At 38.2% G+C, this 18253-nt stretch overlaps 1 protein-coding gene across 1 annotated transcript in view; it reads right to left on the bottom strand.

Moving 5' to 3' along the window:
• Positions 1-13692: 13692 nt before the first annotated feature.
• Positions 13693-18253, bottom strand: part of NUP155 (nucleoporin 155) — a 64049-nt gene continuing 59488 nt past the window's right edge. The window contains exons 33-35 of the mRNA XM_046672046.1: positions 17205-17341; positions 15788-15894; positions 13693-15159 (exon numbers count right to left, since the gene is read on the bottom strand). Of these exons, the coding sequence (XP_046528002.1) occupies positions 15021-15159; positions 15788-15894; positions 17205-17341 (383 nt within the window). The 3' untranslated portion in view covers positions 13693-15020. The remainder of the gene's footprint in view (positions 15160-15787; positions 15895-17204; positions 17342-18253) is intronic.

The raw sequence follows: 18253 nt of genomic DNA, 5'->3' as shown, positions 1-18253 counted from the left end.
ACGGCGGCTAGAGGAGCAGACCCAAGAGGGACATATTTATGAATAAACGATATTTTAAACCAAAAAAAAAAAAAAAAACATATTTCTTGCCTTCAAGAATATCACAGGTTTGGTGAGGAAATAGATCAGTATTTAACCAGCAATGAGTAAGGAACATGCTGTAAAAACCCAAAGAAAAGAATGACTTTAAACAGTATTTCCCAAACTTTAATGTATATATGCATCACTGGGAATTCTTGTTGAAATGCAGATTCTGGGTAGGTCTGGGGTGGGTGGGGCCACGTGAGATCTGCTGTCCTAAAAAGCTCCGAGGTGATGTCCATGCTGCTGGTTCTTGGACCATACTTTGAGTAGCAAGTGATTTCAGATTCAGCAAACACCACAGAGGGAATGGCTACACCTTTGTATTATGGTGTAGTGATTAAGAGACCAGCTTTGGATGTTAGACATCCTGTGTTTAATTCCCAACTCTGTGACTTACTGGTTGATTTAAATTGCCTTCTGTAGCCCTAATAAAGATCTTCAGTATCAGAGAACCTCACACAAACTGGATTTAATAATAAAAAAAGTTGGTTGGCTTATTAACACAGGGGTTCAACAGGTTTCTTACAAGTTTTGATCATGCTGGGCTCTTGTTCCATTTTTATCTAATTCTCTTCACTCTGCCTTTTGTCTTCCTGATGTATTCTTTTGTGATCAAGTGAAAAAATGGCAAATTTACATGTTTTACAAAGAAAATGTAGTTTTCTACAATTGAACATTCTTCTTGAGCTTCCACTGGAATGTGTAGTAGAGAAGGTGTTTACTTTGTCAATTAATGGTACTTCCATTTCTTCTTTGGTAAAGTCTCTTTCAAATAAATGCTCTATCTTGTAGATTTTCTTCTTCTCATTCTACCTAAACTACAAGGTAGATTCATAATGATAGTGGTAGGAGGGGTTTTGTGTCCTGAAAGCAATAGGGGGAGAGAGTGGTTGTACTCAAACTTTGTTTCTATATGCTTATCCATCACTTCTTCAGGATGTCTGATGTTTGCTCCTGGGTCTCTTGCAGTGGTGTCTACTGTGGGACAGTTAGTAAGTCTCTAATTTTTCCCTTGCTGTTGCTACAATGACCATGAAGGCTCAGATACATCCTTCATCTTTCCATTCTGTTGCCTTCACAGTGTGGTCCTCTTTCTCTCAACTCCTTTGGAGCATGTGAGAACATTATGTCCCTTGAAACTGACAGAAGAGCTGATAGCAGGTCAGGAATGATGACTCAGCTCCTTTCCCTAACTGTCCCACATGTTATCATGTTTTATTCTGCTGGGATCACCCCAAATTGGGGATAGAGGAGCAGCCCAAGGGACAGTCTTTTCCAAGAACTGGGAAAAGTTACTCTGCTTTCAACTTTCTCTTCAACCTCATCATCATGAGATTTTATGTTAAAATACGTGCATCTCTGATTCCTTGTTTCCACTAAGCAGAGAGGCTTTCTTCTTCCTCTGCTTGCCTGGATAGTCCTTCTCTTACATATATTCTGAGTCCTATCTAGATTGCTTCTGCATCGTGGCTTATGGTAAAATTCCATATTCAGACTTTAACGCTTTGAGTTTGATATATAACAAATTTAGAGAGCCCCTTTCTCTGTGAATAAAGCTGAACTGGTTGAACAGTTGTCTCACTAAAGAATCAAATAGGGGCCGGCCCCGTGCCTGAGTGGTTAAGTTCCTGCACTCCGCTTCGGTGGCCCGGGGTTTCCGTGGTTCGCATCCTGGGCGCAGATGTAGCACTGCTCATCAGGCCACTTTGAGGTGGCATCCCACATGCCACAACTAGAAGGACTCACAACTAAAATATACAACTATGTACTGGGGGGATTCTGGGAGAAAAAGCTGAAAAAAAAAGAAGATTGGCAACAGTTGTTAGCTCAGGTGCCAAGCTTTAAAAAAAAAAAAAGAATCAAATAACTTTGCCTGAAGACTTCAAGCTGAAAACAAACTCTTTGTTCTTAGTAGTATCTATCTTCTCCATAGAAGGGTGAATGCCACTGATTCAACGAATGGGTAATGTGGTGACTTTGTAATGTGTCAACTTGGCTAGGATGAGTTACATTTTCCAGAATTCCTCTCCCTGTATGTTTCTACCTAGAATAGGCCACAAGAGATATTCTTACAGGAGATTCGAAGGGCAGAAGTAAAGCAGCAGCCATCTTGTAGCTCACAGACGTGGCTGCTTGTCTGCTGGCTTACCGTGTTGTTGTGAAGCAGTGGCAGGGCTTGCAGCTGCTCTAGCTTCCCTTGGACACTCTTTCAGAGTCTCCAACTCCTGGGTCAGCTGTAAGTATTTAGCTCCATGAAGAAGGCTCCAGCTTCTGCAGGACACCAATACCACCAAGGTCAGAAGCAACAAGAACTGACATGGGTTTTGGATAATCCTCAAGAGCTCCAGCACATGCCTGCAGGTCCCAGCCTGTCCTTACTTTCTTCTACTTTGCAGCTGTCTTCCCTTGCTACCTGACTGCTCTGTGAACTTCAAGCTCCGGTGTCTGCTGCAAAGACAACAGCCTCATAGAGACTGCTTAAACCAGCACTCATAATTGCATAAAATCAATTCCCTGTAAAAACACATGCACTCACACACACACATTTTCTGGTGCTGCTCTCTTTTTGATTGAACCTTGACTGACATAGTGTTCAACGTAGCAAGATTTGATGAAAATAAAACTTACTTCCCCAAATATTCTTTAAAAATATCATCTCTGTTATAGTAGCAAAAGGGCTACAGATGGCCCAGAACTTACAGGCTCACACCTCACCATCCAGAACAGAAAGCTCCTTTATTACCCCAACCTGGGCTTCACTCTGATTGGAACAAGTTAATTCACATATCCATGTTGAGTCATTGATTGGTTTAGGCTTTAGTTAAGTGTCATTTATAATCTAATCACTGTGACAAGGTGAGTTACAAGATTGCAATGGCACTAGCTAATCTTGGACTTTCCCTGTCACCTGAAATGCAGCCATTTTATATTTTAAGTATGCCTCCCATTGCTTTTCAGTTGGAGGGTTAGTTTATCACCTACTTGGGCAGACCGTAAGTAAGAGGCCAGAAGCCATTTTGAGAGACAGCCTTCCAGTTCAATAGAAACTATGAAACTGAGTTACACAATTGGTTGGAGTTGCCAGAGTTGTCAGAGACAAAGGACTTATTTCTCGTAGGAGGCACTATGGATGCATATGTCATCCCAGTAGTGGAGCACCATCTTCTGGTTTCTTTTCCAAGGCTCTAATTCAGAAAGTGGACCCACAACAACTGAGTAACCTGATAGATGAGGAACTTCCCAGGAATTCCCTGATAGTCTACCAAGCCTCTATTTGGTCCTTGTCTTTACACAAGTGTACTAATACTGTCATAACATGCATCCCTTTAATTTCGAGTCCCCAATTCTCTTCCTATTTAGATGGCAATTGGAGTTGTTACTTCCACTTTCAGAAAACCCATCAGAAGAACCATATAGAATCATGTAGAAGAAAAAAGTAGGTCAAATACTAAGACCGGGCACCAATACCTTGGCTGTCAGGACAGGACATAGGGAAGATTATTTGTACTTTTAGGTAAGGTTCTGAATTTTCATTGGGGTGGTAGTTAAACAAGTGTCTTCGCTTTGAGAAAACTGATTATCCTATGATTTGTGTACTTTTCTGTATGTTATTGCAGTTAAAAGTTTTTGTGTTTTTTTTTTTAAGTTTGGCACCTGGGCTAACAACCGTTGCCAATCTTTTCTTTTTTTTTTTATTCTCCCCAAAGTCCCCCAGTACATAGTTGTATATTCTAGTTGTGAGTGCCTCTGGTTGTGGCGTGTCAGTCGCCACCTCAGCGTGGCCTGATGAGCGGTGCCATGTCCAAGCCCAGGATCCAAACCGGTGAAACCCTGGGCCACTGAAGCAGAGCGCAAGAACTTAACCACTCGGCCGTGGGGTCGGCCCCCTAAAAGTTTGTTTTTAAAGAAATCTTATATTAAAAGCTGTCATTTAGGGGCCAGCCCAGTGGCATAACAGTTCAGTTGGCACCCTCTGCTTCGGCAGCCTGGGGTTCACCGGATTGGATCCTGGGTACGAACATACGTACCACTTATCAAACCATGCTGTGGCAGGCGTCTCATATATAAAGTAGAGGAAGGTGGGCACAGATGTTAGCTTAGGGCTGATCTTCCTCAGCAAAAAGAGAAGGATTGGTGGTGGACGTTAGCTTAGGGCTAATCTTCCTTAAAAAAAAAAAAAAAAAGCTACCGGGGCCGGCCCAGTGGCCGAGTGGTTAAGTTTACACGCTCAGCAGCTTTGGCGGCCCAGGGTTTCACTGGTTTGGATCCTGGGTGCAGACATGGCACCGCTCATCAAGCCACACTGAGGCGGCGTTCCACATGCCACAACTAAAAGGACCCACAACTAAAACATATACAACTATGTACTGGGGGCTTTGGGGAGAAGAATAAAAAAAAAAAAAAGATTGGCAACAGTTGTTAGCTCAGGTGCCAATCTTGACAAAAAAATTTTTTTAAAAGCTACCATTTAAACAAAAATTAAAACTCTGCTGACTAAGGAAAAAGAGATCCTCTATTGGCTCCCAAACAGATTCACCTTTAAAGAATGAATAGGATTTTGATAAGTAGAGGAAAATTATGAATTCAGTTACATCATATGAAATAAAAGTAGGACATATTCAGCAAACATAAAACAAGCTCCTTGTGGCAGATTCTAAGTACAAGACATCTTTTGGGCGCTGGCTTAGCAGACTCTCTCTTTGAGAACTGCTGCTCTGCACTCTCAGATGTGGACCTTAGCAGGCACATTAACAGTACATAACCCTGTTCTCCCATGTTACCCCACCCCAGCTAATTAACTGGGCCAAATGGGACTGAAGGCAGTGGCATTCTGGTAAATATTTAACAACCTGCTCTAGGGGTTGGAGAGAAGCCGTGATTTATAGCGTTTGCCAATTTCTGTGATGTAAATTCTTCCACCATGACTGATTTCAAGTGAAAGTCTCATATCGACTGGCTCACAGATTTCCTGAAAATTTAACAGTCAGCTCTCAAAACCCAGTATCAGGGGCTCCAGGACACCACTGACTTAGGGCTGGCAAGCCACTATCATCCTGAGAGAGAGAACATCTCTTTTGATAGATTTGTCAGAAGAGTGAAGACGTTTCTTCCCCAGAAGTCCACTCCCTTCACATCTTATTAACCTACATTAAGGCACCTGCCCTGAATATAATGTGTCTCAGGTTTCATGAAATACAAACACTGTGAGGATGGGTGAGTTGTCCTGATTGGCTTTTACCCGTGAGGATCTGCTCTGGTTTATGTAGGGGGAGGGAAGAAAGTCTAATGAAATTGAGTTCCTGTTAGGAAAGTGAAAGAGAAAATGAATGAATAGATTTAAAAATCCACTGTGCCAAATACCCTTATAATTAGATACCTCAAATCAGGTGGTTATCAGGAAGCTGAAGAACAAGTCATGAACAAACAAAAAATATCCATTATATCAAGTACTGTATTTCATCTTTTCTGAGATGCACCTTCCATTTTAACTTCTCCAACTGGGAAGACTTTTACAAGAGTTGTCAGCCAGGTGGCAGTAATTGCCTGGCATGTGCATCAAAACTTGCAAAACGGTTGTCAGCAGCTTGGCAGAAAATTCCTGAGTCATTACTAGAATGAACACTCTTAAGAAATGCTTCATCACCAACATTCTTGATGGTCATAAGTTATTATTTTCAGGGTCTGTGAAGAGTTTAGGATTTTACCCTACTAGCAAGCAAACAAACGCTCCTGTTACTGTTTCATGGATGCAGGTAGAAAACATGAACTCCTGGGGTGATGATGTCTGTGAGGTTCTCCATGCCTCTCAGTTCCCACAGGGCAACACAGGTGGCTAGATGGACAAAGTGGGTTGTGTTCAGGAGAGGAACATTGAGCTGGGGGATTTCCTGCTTTTATAGTGACCGGCAAGTTGGTCATCTCATTGTTTGGAAAATTGCCTCAGAAAACACAACTCTCAGAAATGCCGTGGGTAGGGTGGTCAGGGCTTTGTGTTCTTGGCATATCCTGCAAGAGTGTAGGGGACACAGGGTCATGGGGGATTGCCTATCATAGTCATCAATATTGTGTTGAAAAACACAGGCATCAATATCTGAGTCCAAAAATAACTTAGAAGAGTTGGTCTGTCAATGTAAAATTGTTTTAGGAGTGCCTTAACCTATTTGTTTAGCTTCTGTTTTCTTTTTATGAATAAACAGAAATGATATGATAAAACTCTATCTTACAAATCTAAAGAACTCTTTAGACAAGTATAAAATAAAAACTTAAAGTGATAAGAATGCATTATGTCAGTTCAATTGGCAACATTTTTTTCTTGGTAGTACTTTAAAAAACGGTTAGTTAGTGGCACTTTAGGCTAGAGAAAATTTACTAAACTCTAATTTTTCTTATGGAATGTGGAAATACATAATGGTCAGTTTAGCCTGCAATTTTGCCAGCCCTCTTATTTTCTGATCAAGTTGTTTTTTTTATTTACTTGAGTTTTCAAGATATGAAATCATGGTGCCTTCATATGGAAATATTTTGAGATTTTTACTTATGTTTATCTTTTTACATTGTAAAGTTTATAGCATTCTTTTTTGATATATCTTATTACAATTGCTGGCATCTTAATTATTGTGTTCACTGAAAATGGTGCCCGGATGGAAGGACTCTAGTCCTTTTTCTTCAGCATATAAATGATACAGAAGAACAAACACACTGGCAAAAATATTAACTGCGATAATATGTGAAAACATTAGATACTTTTATTTGCAAAATTCTCATTATTTGTAAAAGACTGTGTTACCATAATCTGGGCATTGCTTTTAAACACACGAAATTTAGGAATTAATGTCCATTTAAGTCTCTTAGAAGTGACAATCAAATATATATATCGTTTTGTTTCCATTCTTATGACCCATCACATTAATCCTAAAATTGTCATATAAAATTATTTTTCCTTATAAAATATGTATTTTATTCAATTCAGCAAACATTTGTGAGGCTGCTATTACTTGTAGATGATTTTTCCGGCTGGGAAACAGATACAGAGTTGAACAGGACACTCCTTATCCTTAAAAAGCTCGTGTATTTAAATGCTTTATTTATAATGACTAAATGATTCATAATTCACTCAAATAATGTTCAATTTATTTAATTGTACAATGTAGTATATATACACAGAAATATATATAAAATATACATGTAAAGTTTATAAAGTATGGAGTAAACATCTATGACAGTCGTCAAGAAAGAGAACATTAACTTCCTAGAAGGCACACACATCCCATGCTCATGAAATCTTCCTCTCCCCACAACCATATCCCTCTCCCTACTCCCTGGAGGGAGCCTTCAGACCAACTTTTATGAGCCTTGGTTTCTTTATGGTTTTGCCACCTATGTATACATATCTAAACAATCCAGGGCAGGTTTTTCTGTTGTCTGTTTTTGAACTGTGTGTAAACGGAAACATACATACAGAAAGCATGCATTCTGTTTTCTTAAGATTGGCACCGAGCTAACAACTGTTGCCAACCTTTTTTTTTCCTGCTTTTTCTCCCCAAATTACCCCAGTTCATAGTTGTATATTTTAGTTGTGAGTCCTTCTAGTTGTGGCATGTAGGATGCCGCCTCAATGTGACCTGATGAACAGTGCCATGTCTGAGCCCAGGATCTGAACCAGCGAAAACCTGGGCTGCCAATGCGGAGCTCACAAACTTAACTACTTGGCCCCGGGGCTGGCCCACATACATTCTTTTGTTACTTAATTCTTTCACTTAACATCATATTGCTGCTTGTACAGGCGTGGTATTCCATTGTATGAATATACCACAATTTATATTATTTATTCAACTGTTGATGGGGATTTAGGTTGTTTCCAGTTTTTGGCTATTATGAGTAAAGCTGCTATGAATGTTCTTGTACAAGTTTTTCTGTGGACATAGGTTTTTATTTCTCTTGAGTAAATACCTAGGAGCAATAAATAGGATTGCAGGGTCATACAACTATACAGTTAACCTTACAGAAACTGCCAAACTGTTTTCCAAAGCGGCCATACCATTTTGCATTCCTACAAATCATGTATGAGTTCCAGTTACTCTGCATCTTTGCCAATGGCCAATCTTAAATTTTAGCCATTCTTGTGGATGTGTGGTGGCATCTTATTATAGTTTTAATTTGTATCTCCTTTCTGAGCAATGATGTTGAACAACTTTTCATGTGCTTATTTGCCATTCAAATATCTTCTTGGGTCAAGTATGCAAATCTTTTTGCCCCCCCTTTTTTTTTTGGTGGGGGTTGTCTCTTTATTGAGTTGTAAGAGTATTGTATATATTTAGATCAAGTCTTTTATCAGATCTACGGTTTGCAAATATTTTATCCCAGTCTGGGGCTTGCCTTTTCATTTTCTTAATGTCTTTTGAAGAGCAGATGTTTTAAATTTTGATGAAGTTCAATTTATTAACTTTTTCTGATTCAGGTTTTTTGTGTCCTAAAAAATCTGCCTAATCCAAGGTCACAAAGATTTTCTCCACTGTTTTTCTCTAGAACTCTTACAGTTTTATCTTTTATGTTTAGGCCTATGATGCATATCAAGTTAATTTTTGTATATGTTATGAGGTAATGGTTGAGTGTTTTCTCCATGTGGTTATTCAATTGTTCCACCACCATTTATCGGAAAGACTATTCTTTCCCCCATTGAATTACCTTGGCACCTTTGTTGAAAACTGATTGTCCATATATGTGTACATCTCTTTCTGTACTCTTTGTTCCATCGATTGATATGTATATCCTTACACCAATGCCACATTATTGCAATTAACTATAGCTTTATAATAAAATCTTGAAATCAGTAGAATACGTTCTCCAATTTTATTCTTCTTTTTGATAACTGTTTTGGCTATCCTAGGACCTCTCATTTCCATATAAATTTTAGAATCAGCTTGTCAATTTCTACAAAAAAGTCTGCTGGAAATCCGGGTGGGATTGCATTGAATCTATTTATCAATTTAGTAAGAACTGTGTGCTAAGTTGTCTTCCAATCTATGAACATTGTCTATTTCTCATTTGGGGTTTCTTTAATTTCTGCCAGCACTGTTTTAGAGTTTCCATTATATAGGTCTTACATGTATTTTGTTAAAATTAACCTTATTTTCTGTTTTTTTTTTTCTTCTGAGGAAAATTAGCCCTGAGCCAACTACTGCCAATCCTCCTCTTTTTGCTGAGGAAGACTGGCCCTGAGCTAATATCCATGCCCATCTTCCTCTACTTTATATGTGGACGCCTACCACAGCATGGCTTTTGCCAAGCGGTGCCATGTCTGCACCTGGGATCCCAACCAGTGAACCCCAGGCCGCCGAGAATTGGAACGTGTAAACTTAACCGCTGTGGCACCAGGCCGGCCCTTTTATGTTGTTTTAAATGAGTTTTTAACAAATTTTTGATTACTTGTTGCTAGTATATAGAAATGCAGTTGATTATTTATTTTTTTGCTGAGGAAGATTCACCCTGAGCTAACATCTGTTGCCAATCTTCCTCTTTTTGCTTGAGGAAGACTTGCCCTGAGCTAGCATCTGTGCCAATCTTCCTCTATTTTGTATGTGGGACGCCACCACAGCATGGCTGCCAACAAGTGGTGAGGGTCCACACCTGGGAACTAAATCCAGGCTGCTGAAGCAGAGCATGCCAAACTTAACTGCTAGGCCATGGGGCTGGCCCCTGAAGTTGATTTTTGTACACTGACCTTATATCCTGTAATCTTGCTAAAGTAACTTACTAATTATAGCAGTTTGTTCCACTTATTAGTTCTAGTATTTTTTGTATATTCTATAGGATTTTCCACACAATTTTCTGTGAATAAGCATACACTTACTTCTGCTTTTCCATTTGTACATCTTACATTTCTTTTGACAAATTGCCCCGATCAGGACCTCCAATACTACGTTCAACAGAAACATCCTTATTTGTTCCCAACTTTAAGGAGAAAGCGTTTAGTCTTCCACCATTGAGTGTGGGTTTAGCTGTACATCTTTCATAGATATCCTTTATCAGACTGAGGAAGTTCCCTTTTATTCCTAGTTTGCTGAGAACTTGATCATGATGTGTGTTGGTGTGATTTTGTGTCTATCCCGCCCTAGTTTCATTGAGTTTCTTGGATCTATGGGTTTATAGTTTTCATCAAAGCACAAGGAAGTGAGTGGTAAGTAAGGTAGGTGGACATAGTGGACTGATGTGTACCTAGCATCCAATTCTTTAGGAAAGCATTTCTTTCCTGTTCTGTATGGTTTGGGTGATGATCCTGTACCACTACACCCTAAGACTGAATCCATGACTCAGGCTGGGTCAATCAGACCCCTTCTTACGACTTGTCTGTTGGCTATACCTCTGGATACTGCCTGTACTCTCCCAGGAATTACAGAGCAAACTGTCTGCAGAGAGAGACAAAGAATGAACATGAAAGAAGAGCAGAAGTGACCTAGAGAAAGCACTGAAGATACTGAGCCTCTGGACCGAGCCATGTGGAAGTAGCTCTATACTTGGACGACTTAGTTGAGGGCCAATAAAGTCTTCTTTTGCTTAAACTAACTTGAGATTTTTGTTATTTTTATTTTTGTCAACTGCCATGGAGTCCTTATATGCCACACTAGGAATGTGGAATTTCTGCTGAGGGAGAAGGTAAGGGTATAATATATTTAGGTTTTCATTTTTTTTTTTAAAGATTTTATTTTTTCCTTTTTCTCCTCAAAGCCCCCCAGTACACAGTTGTATGTTCTTCGTTGTGGGTCCTTCTAGTTGTGGCATGTGGGACACTACCTCAGCGTGGTTTGATGAGCAGTGCCATGTCTGCACCCAGGATTCGAACCAATGAAACACTGGGCCACCTGCAGCGGAGCGCGCGAACTTAACCACTCGGCCACGGGGCCAGCCCCTAGGTTTTCATTTTTAAAAGACCTCTCTGACTTTAGTGTGGAAAAAAGAATGAAGGAGGGGGTCAAATTGGAGACAGGCAGACCACTTAGACACTACTGAAGGCATACAAGTGAAAGGGTAATCTGATTAAACCCTAAAAATCTGAAACAGTGAGACAACTACACGGATATGGAGGATATTAAGGAAAGAGACTTGCTTAGTAATTCATGAATGATTGGATTTGGAGGGAGAAGGAAGAATTTAAAGAGGATACCCATATTTCTGATTTGAATAATTAGATGGTAAAGATTGAGGTAGGGCCCAGCCCCATGGCTGAGTGGTTAAAGTTCTGTGCGCTCTGCTTCAGCAGCCCAGGCTTCCAGGTTCGGATCACGGGCATGGACCTACTCCACTCACCAACCACACTGTGGAGATGTCCCGCGTACAAAAAAATGGAGGAAGATTGGCAGAGATGTTAGCTCAGGGCTAATCTTCCTCAGCAAAAAATAAATAAATAAAAACTGAGGTAGAAAATAAAGGAGGAGGAACAGGAGTGGACAGAGGGCAGGGAGAGAGGAATGAGTGCATATTTGGTCACATTTTGACTAAGGAGTTTCTAAGGTCATGCAAATGGAAATGTTCATTTCACAGGTGGACACTCAGGTGTGGGCTGGAGATATGATATGATAGTCCTGGCTCCCATGTGGTAAACTGATTAATCTTAAAAAGTGTTAGTATTCCTGCTGATAGGAGCTGCCCAAATGCAAAAAGCATAACTGAGTTTTAAGACAAATGTTTAATTTCAAAAAATGCCATAATGCAGCAGAAATGATTTGAAATGAAAAAGAGTAAAAACAGTATTGTCACTACTCTAATATTTGAAGCAGAAGAACAAAACTGAATAAGAAATAGATTACATTAATTCCTACAAAATTTTGGATTGAAAAAAACCTTATCATTTAGCTTCAATCTCCTGATGAAGAAAATTTCCATGACAGGAAAACAAAACTTAGAAGAGTTTAAATGATTTACTAGAAGACTCAAAAATATTCTTCAAAAAAAGTTTAAGAGAATTTAAATGAAGAACTTGATTGAAAAAAGATGAAAATTATGAGCCCTTTCAAGATCTTTAGATTCAACATTCTAGTTCTTCATTTCCTTGATACGACTGTGTCACCATCATAATTTTTTCTCTCTTGAATAAGAGGAAAAAAGATGGAGTCAGGAAGTATCCAGAAGACCAGAATGAGTAATCCGTGGGAGTCCTGAGATGAAATCAACTCTAAAACATAAAAGTGGAGGGAGTTTATGTGGTTAGCAGAGAGGTGTTCAACGAAAGGCCACTAGTTAAGTCGGGTATGTTATAACTAAAGGGATGTTGAACATACATCACGTGCATTTCAGGTCAATATCCCATACCTTGCACAGTTACTCAAAACACAGTTTTCTCTTCTTTCCTAACCATTTTGCCATACTAAAATGACCTGCCTAAAACATAAATGTCACAACCAAGATGTTCAGTGACTCCTCACTGCCTACAATGAATACACTGTTTCATAAACTGTTCTACTTATTATTCATTGCCTATTTATGTTTAATAGTAACTATAAAGAAATGTGTTGAATGAACACCAAGTACAAAGTATACTAATGTAGTGGATACATGTGCCAGAACAATGCTATTCCAAGTTTGATCCACTGACCACCAGTATCAGCATCACATTGGAGGTGGAAGCCAATAATTTGTTTTAACAGGCTATCCAGATGATTCTTTTTTTTTTTTTTTAGGAAGATTATCCCTGAGCTAACATCTTCCGCCAGTCCTCCTCTTTTTTCTGAGGAAGATTGACCCTGAGCTAACATCCGTGCCCATCTGCCTCTACTTTATGTGTGGGACGCCTGCCACAGCATGGCTTGATAAGCAGTACTAGGTCTGTGCCTGGGATCCAAACCAGTGAACCCCGGGCCGCTGAAGCGGAACGTGTGAACTTAACCGCTGTGCCACCGGGCCAGCCCCCAGGTGATTCTTATGAATGTTAAAGTTTTAGAAACATTGTTCTAGAGGGCTAAAAAGGAGGGAACCTAATTTTTTTTCTCTTAGGGATTTTACCCTCCAAAGGGTATTGAAAACATCTGCTTGTGTGGCTGGAATTCTTAAACCCTCTCAAAAGGTGCTATGTGAAGAAGGGACAAGGGTTCAGATTTCTGACTCCTAAGGATCACCTAGCTGTGCTAGCTTACAGACCTTTTGAAAGATGTAGCTTCAGTATTGTGAGTTTATTTAACATAGACAGTCATGTGTTGCTTAACAACGGAGATATGTTTTGAGAAATGTGCTGTTAGGCGACTTTGTCGTTATGGGAACATCATAGAGCGTACTAACACAAACCTAGATGGTAAAGCCTATGACTACTGCCTAGGCTAAATGGTACTAATCTTATGAGACCACTGTTGTATATGCAACCCATGACTGTATATTAATGTGCTTGTGTGTATATGGGCTTAAAACAAAAACATAAATATATATAGATAGATAGATAGATAGATAGTAGAATTGGAGTCACAGCTAAATTATAGCATTTTAGCCAGATTTTCATTTTAAGTTGACATGACAGAATTTTAAATGTACAGAATTAAAAATGCATAGCATACATTCATTTTACATATTCACAAACTAAACTTAATTGAAAAGCTAAAAAATATGAGAGGTAGTGGTATCTAATGAGTGACATTTTCACATTTTATTAAACATTATAAATTAGAAGATTATAGGCAAAAGAGAGCTAAATTCTAAGAGAATAAATATGGAAATGGCAACCCATGGTCTTAGGAACAAATGAAGGTGGAAGGAAAAATATTTTCAAAATGTATTTTAAAAATTGCCAGACAGGCAATAATGACAACAGGCAGAAGGTAATTAATCTTGGTAACACAAAAGATGAGAGGAAAGGAGTTCGTGTTGTTGCCTTTTTGTTAGTCCTGGTCATTCCCACTCTTTTCTCCTCCCTCACTGTAGCCATGACTTTGGGGCACTTGGTTTAGTTATTCCAATTCTGTTAAAGACTGAAAACTACATTACTAAAAATTTTGCTTTATATATTGTGTGTCTTGGGTAAAACTTGTGTGTTGTGGTTATTGACAGGGGAGGGAGGAAGAAAAAGCAGATAGAGAGCCAATCCATACACCAGATGAATCCTCTTATGCAGTCGTTCTCAAAGTTAACACGTACTAGAATGCCCTGGAAGGCTTGTTAAAACAGAGAGCTGGGCCTCATGCCAAAGTTTTGGATTCAATAGGTTTGGGATTGGTCCTAAGATTCTGAATTTCTATCAAATTGCCAGATGATGCTGATGTAGCAGTTTGGTGCGCGCACTTTGAGAACCACTGGTCTAAGGGAATTAGTAGTCACAAGGCCAAAGAAGAGCTGGTAGACACTAAGGGAAAACAGTGTCTTCCTGTATAACTTTTCAGGACAAGGAACATTAGCTACGGGTTTATCACTTGTTCAAAAAACAACCAGATATATACCAATCTTCGAGGATTATAACTGATGAAATCAGTAGTTGCAGGAAATTTCTTTCCATGGATGAACCCAAAACCTAAGTAATTTTTTTAAAGAGACAGTGTTTGCTTGCCTATTTAAGAACTGTTGTAGAATCCAGTATTATGGGAATGGACCTGCTCAGCTAGTCTATTTAAGTTTTAATATCGCTATCCTTGGACTAACTTGAAAATGAATACTATAAATCCAAAATTTCTGCCTGCAGTAAAATTCAAAATAAAAGTTTCTAAATATTTTTTACCCTTGTGTTAAGATCATAAATAATCGTATTTCAGTTGTTTTTTAACCTGATTATTAAAAAAAAAATAGTAGTAGTAAAAAAGAATTTGTCCAGCAAATGTACTATTTGTAGGTACTAGTCACTTTTTAAAAACACATTTCTATTAAAATTGTTCTTAATTTCTTAGATTTGGAGCACCTGACATCTGGACCCAGCTGAGCTTTTATTTTACAGATCAAAATGCATAGATGAAAATACATTACAATAATTAATGAAGCCGTTCTAGTTTAGCCTGAAGAGATTTAAAATTCCCTGTGATGGCTTGTACTGCTACTGAAGAGCTCATAGACTGGAGCTCAACCAGATAACCACAAACAGCATCCAGGCAGAGATTTGTAAATCTTCTCCTGTAAAAGAAAAGACATCTGATCAACGGTCTACACATTTAAAAACATTTCCTCCTATAGAACTTTCCTCCAACTTCTGCTAACCTTACTCATAGCCCCAAAGCAGAGAAAGGGCCACGTGTGTAAGTAAACAGCAAATGACTGAAAAGAGAAGGAAGAGCAGGGGTTGGGACATTACCATATAACCACCATTTTCCTTTTGAAGATTATTATAGTGAGAAGGAGGTAGTAAGGGATGACTCCTTAAATTAATATTATTTAAATTCTTTTGGCCTTTTCAAACAAATACACCTTGAAATGGCCAATAATATCACACAACATAACTGAACTGTCCTAGATCATTAATTTAAAGCCGAAGGAGTTTAGAAGTAAGTAATTCATACATCATATCCTTTCACTTGTAGAAAGGATTCAGGACAAGGGTTGAAAACTGGAAGCCCCTAACCATTCACACATGCTAACTGACATCATTCAAATAGTTACCGCTAACATACAAAAGAGCTTAAATCTCCTATACTTCTGTATAATCTCCACATCTTTTCCTATTCTCTCCAAATCTGTTTACTCAGATATTTATTAGAAGCATTTAGAAGTCTTTGCTATAATACAATATCTAATTCATACTTACCTCTCACAATTTAAAACTTGGCTAGGATTCTCAACATATCTTGTTAGTAGTACACGTATACAATCCAAAAGGTGCAGTGGTTTCTTCATTCTGTTCCAGAATGGGTCCTATAAAGAAAATACACACCATGAGTTGTAAGCCAACTGTGTCAACTGATTTTTCAACCATTTATGTTAGTTAAAACAGTCATCAGAGCCCAAGGCAAAATTTACTGATATTAAAATAAGCATTTTATATTATGTGGTACTAAATTATATATCTGGTTATGGTTAATATTTAAACAACATTGAAAACTGAACTGTGATATTCTTTAGGAAGAATATTTGCTACATCAACCAACTTTGTGGAGAATGTAAACTTCCTGCTTAGGAATGTGAGGTCAAAGAAAAAACCCATCTCTTCCTATTGCCCGTGACAGCACTCTTACTTTGAACCTATGCAGACTTAGTCCGATATGGTAAATAAGAGACTAAACTAGTAGTCCAAGAATCTTAACTCTAGTTTAAGCCATATGACTTAAACAGGTTATTTAACATCTCTGCCCTTGTCAGATGTAGTGGAAGATGGGGATGCTACTACTTGCTCACTTCCACCAAAGGCTCATTGTGAGGCTTAAATGAGACAGACAAGGGCCTTGGAAAGCACTGCATGAATGTTGAGATGATGCTACTATAATAGATACAATCTAGTTCAACAAGGTTTTATTTGGATCATTTAGGATAAAAATTACAAGATATATAGTCTGATAAGGTTCAATATGCTGAGAAAGATCTTCAAGCACTGATATTTTAGATGAAGTCATAGTAGATAAATACACTGTTATTTTGTTCTTTTAAAGTAAGTGATGATTCTAATGTGATGTGTTTAGCCTATTCCACCAAGAGTAAAGCATATGTTTATTAATGTTAAAAAATAATATTGGATTTTTATCATGATATACAGCAAAGCAATTCTCATTATCAGTTATTAAAGTGAATTATGGGGGCCAGCCCCATGGCTGAGTGGTTAAGTTCGTGTGCTCCGCTTCAGTGGCCTGGGGTTCGCCTGTTCGGATCCTGGATGCAGACCTATGAACCACTCATCAAGCCATGATGTGGCAGCATCCCACATAGAAGAATTGGAATGACTTGCAACTAGGATATATAACTATGTACTGGAGAAGAGGAAGACTGGCAACAGATGTTAGCTCAGGGCCAATCTTCCTCAACAACAACAACAACAACAAAATAGCATCGCTTAAAAAAAGACTGACATAATTTCTGAGACTCAACCAATGAAGCAAATTTCTGATGACAATTGTATTAGATGATGAGATACTTCAAAAACACTTAACCAAAATACTCCACTCCTATAACTAGAAAAAGTTAGTTAACTTTAACTAAATAAATAATTTTATTTTATTTAATATTTTCCTTACCCGTGACTTGAACAAATGATCATATACTTCCAGTAGTCTAGGTAATGGTACTCCAATTTCATTCATTGTTTGTATTACAAAACCCACATCCCAGTTCAAAGTACAAACTTGCTGCTCTAAGAACTGCACAATAAAATCTAGGGAGGGAAAAAGATAAAAAATTAGGGTTGTTAACTCCCCCCAGCTTTACTGAGATATAACTGACATATAACATTGTGTGAGTTTAAGGTATACAATGTGATGATCTGATATACATATATTAAGAAATGTTTACCAGAATAAGATTAGTTAACACATCCTTCACCTTACATAATTATTTTGTTGTTGTTGTTGGAGGATTGTTAACTCTTGATACCAAAAAGTTGGTATGATTTCTAACTGAGCAGTTTCTATGGGAATCTTTTAAAAAACAATTTTCCAAAAAGAACTTTTTATAAAAACAAGACACATACCAGAATCAGCAAATCCATAGGGACAGAAAGTGGATTAATGGTTGCCTCTGGCTGAATGGTGGGAAAGAGTAGGGAGTGACTGCTAATAAGTACATGGTTTTTTTTGGATGATGAATATGGTCCAAATTTAATTGTGGTAACAGTTGCACAACTCTGTGAATATGCTAAAATCATTGATTTATACACTTTAAAGCTATTAGGAAAAAAAGTGCATTTTAGTGAATTTGGAAAATACAGAAAGGTACAAGGAAATAGAGAGCATTTACAATCTCACTACTGGAGAGGATCCACTGATAATTTCTTCAATATCTCGATATACTATATCCTCAATTTAACATCTTTTTGGAAAAGAAAGGCTACTGTATCCTGATTTTAGAAATATTAAATGCGTTTTTTAAATGCTCCAGCCCCTACATTCAAGTTATTTATTTTGATAGTTCTAATTGTGGCCCTACTTTCACTTTTTACTACTTGTCACATCATAAATAAGATCATAACAGTACCAAATTCCTATTTATGATACCTGAAATCAGAGACTGACCAATGTGAATATCCATGGGCAAGAGGAATCACTGAAAAGCTGCCCCTGAAATTGCA

Source organism: Equus quagga, chromosome 9 (genome assembly GCF_021613505.1).
Source record: "Equus quagga isolate Etosha38 chromosome 9, UCLA_HA_Equagga_1.0, whole genome shotgun sequence".
NCBI classification, from domain to species: domain Eukaryota; kingdom Metazoa; phylum Chordata; class Mammalia; order Perissodactyla; family Equidae; genus Equus; species Equus quagga.
The sequence above is the reverse complement of the archived record's forward strand: the minus strand, read 5'-3'. Positions and strand labels throughout refer to the sequence as shown.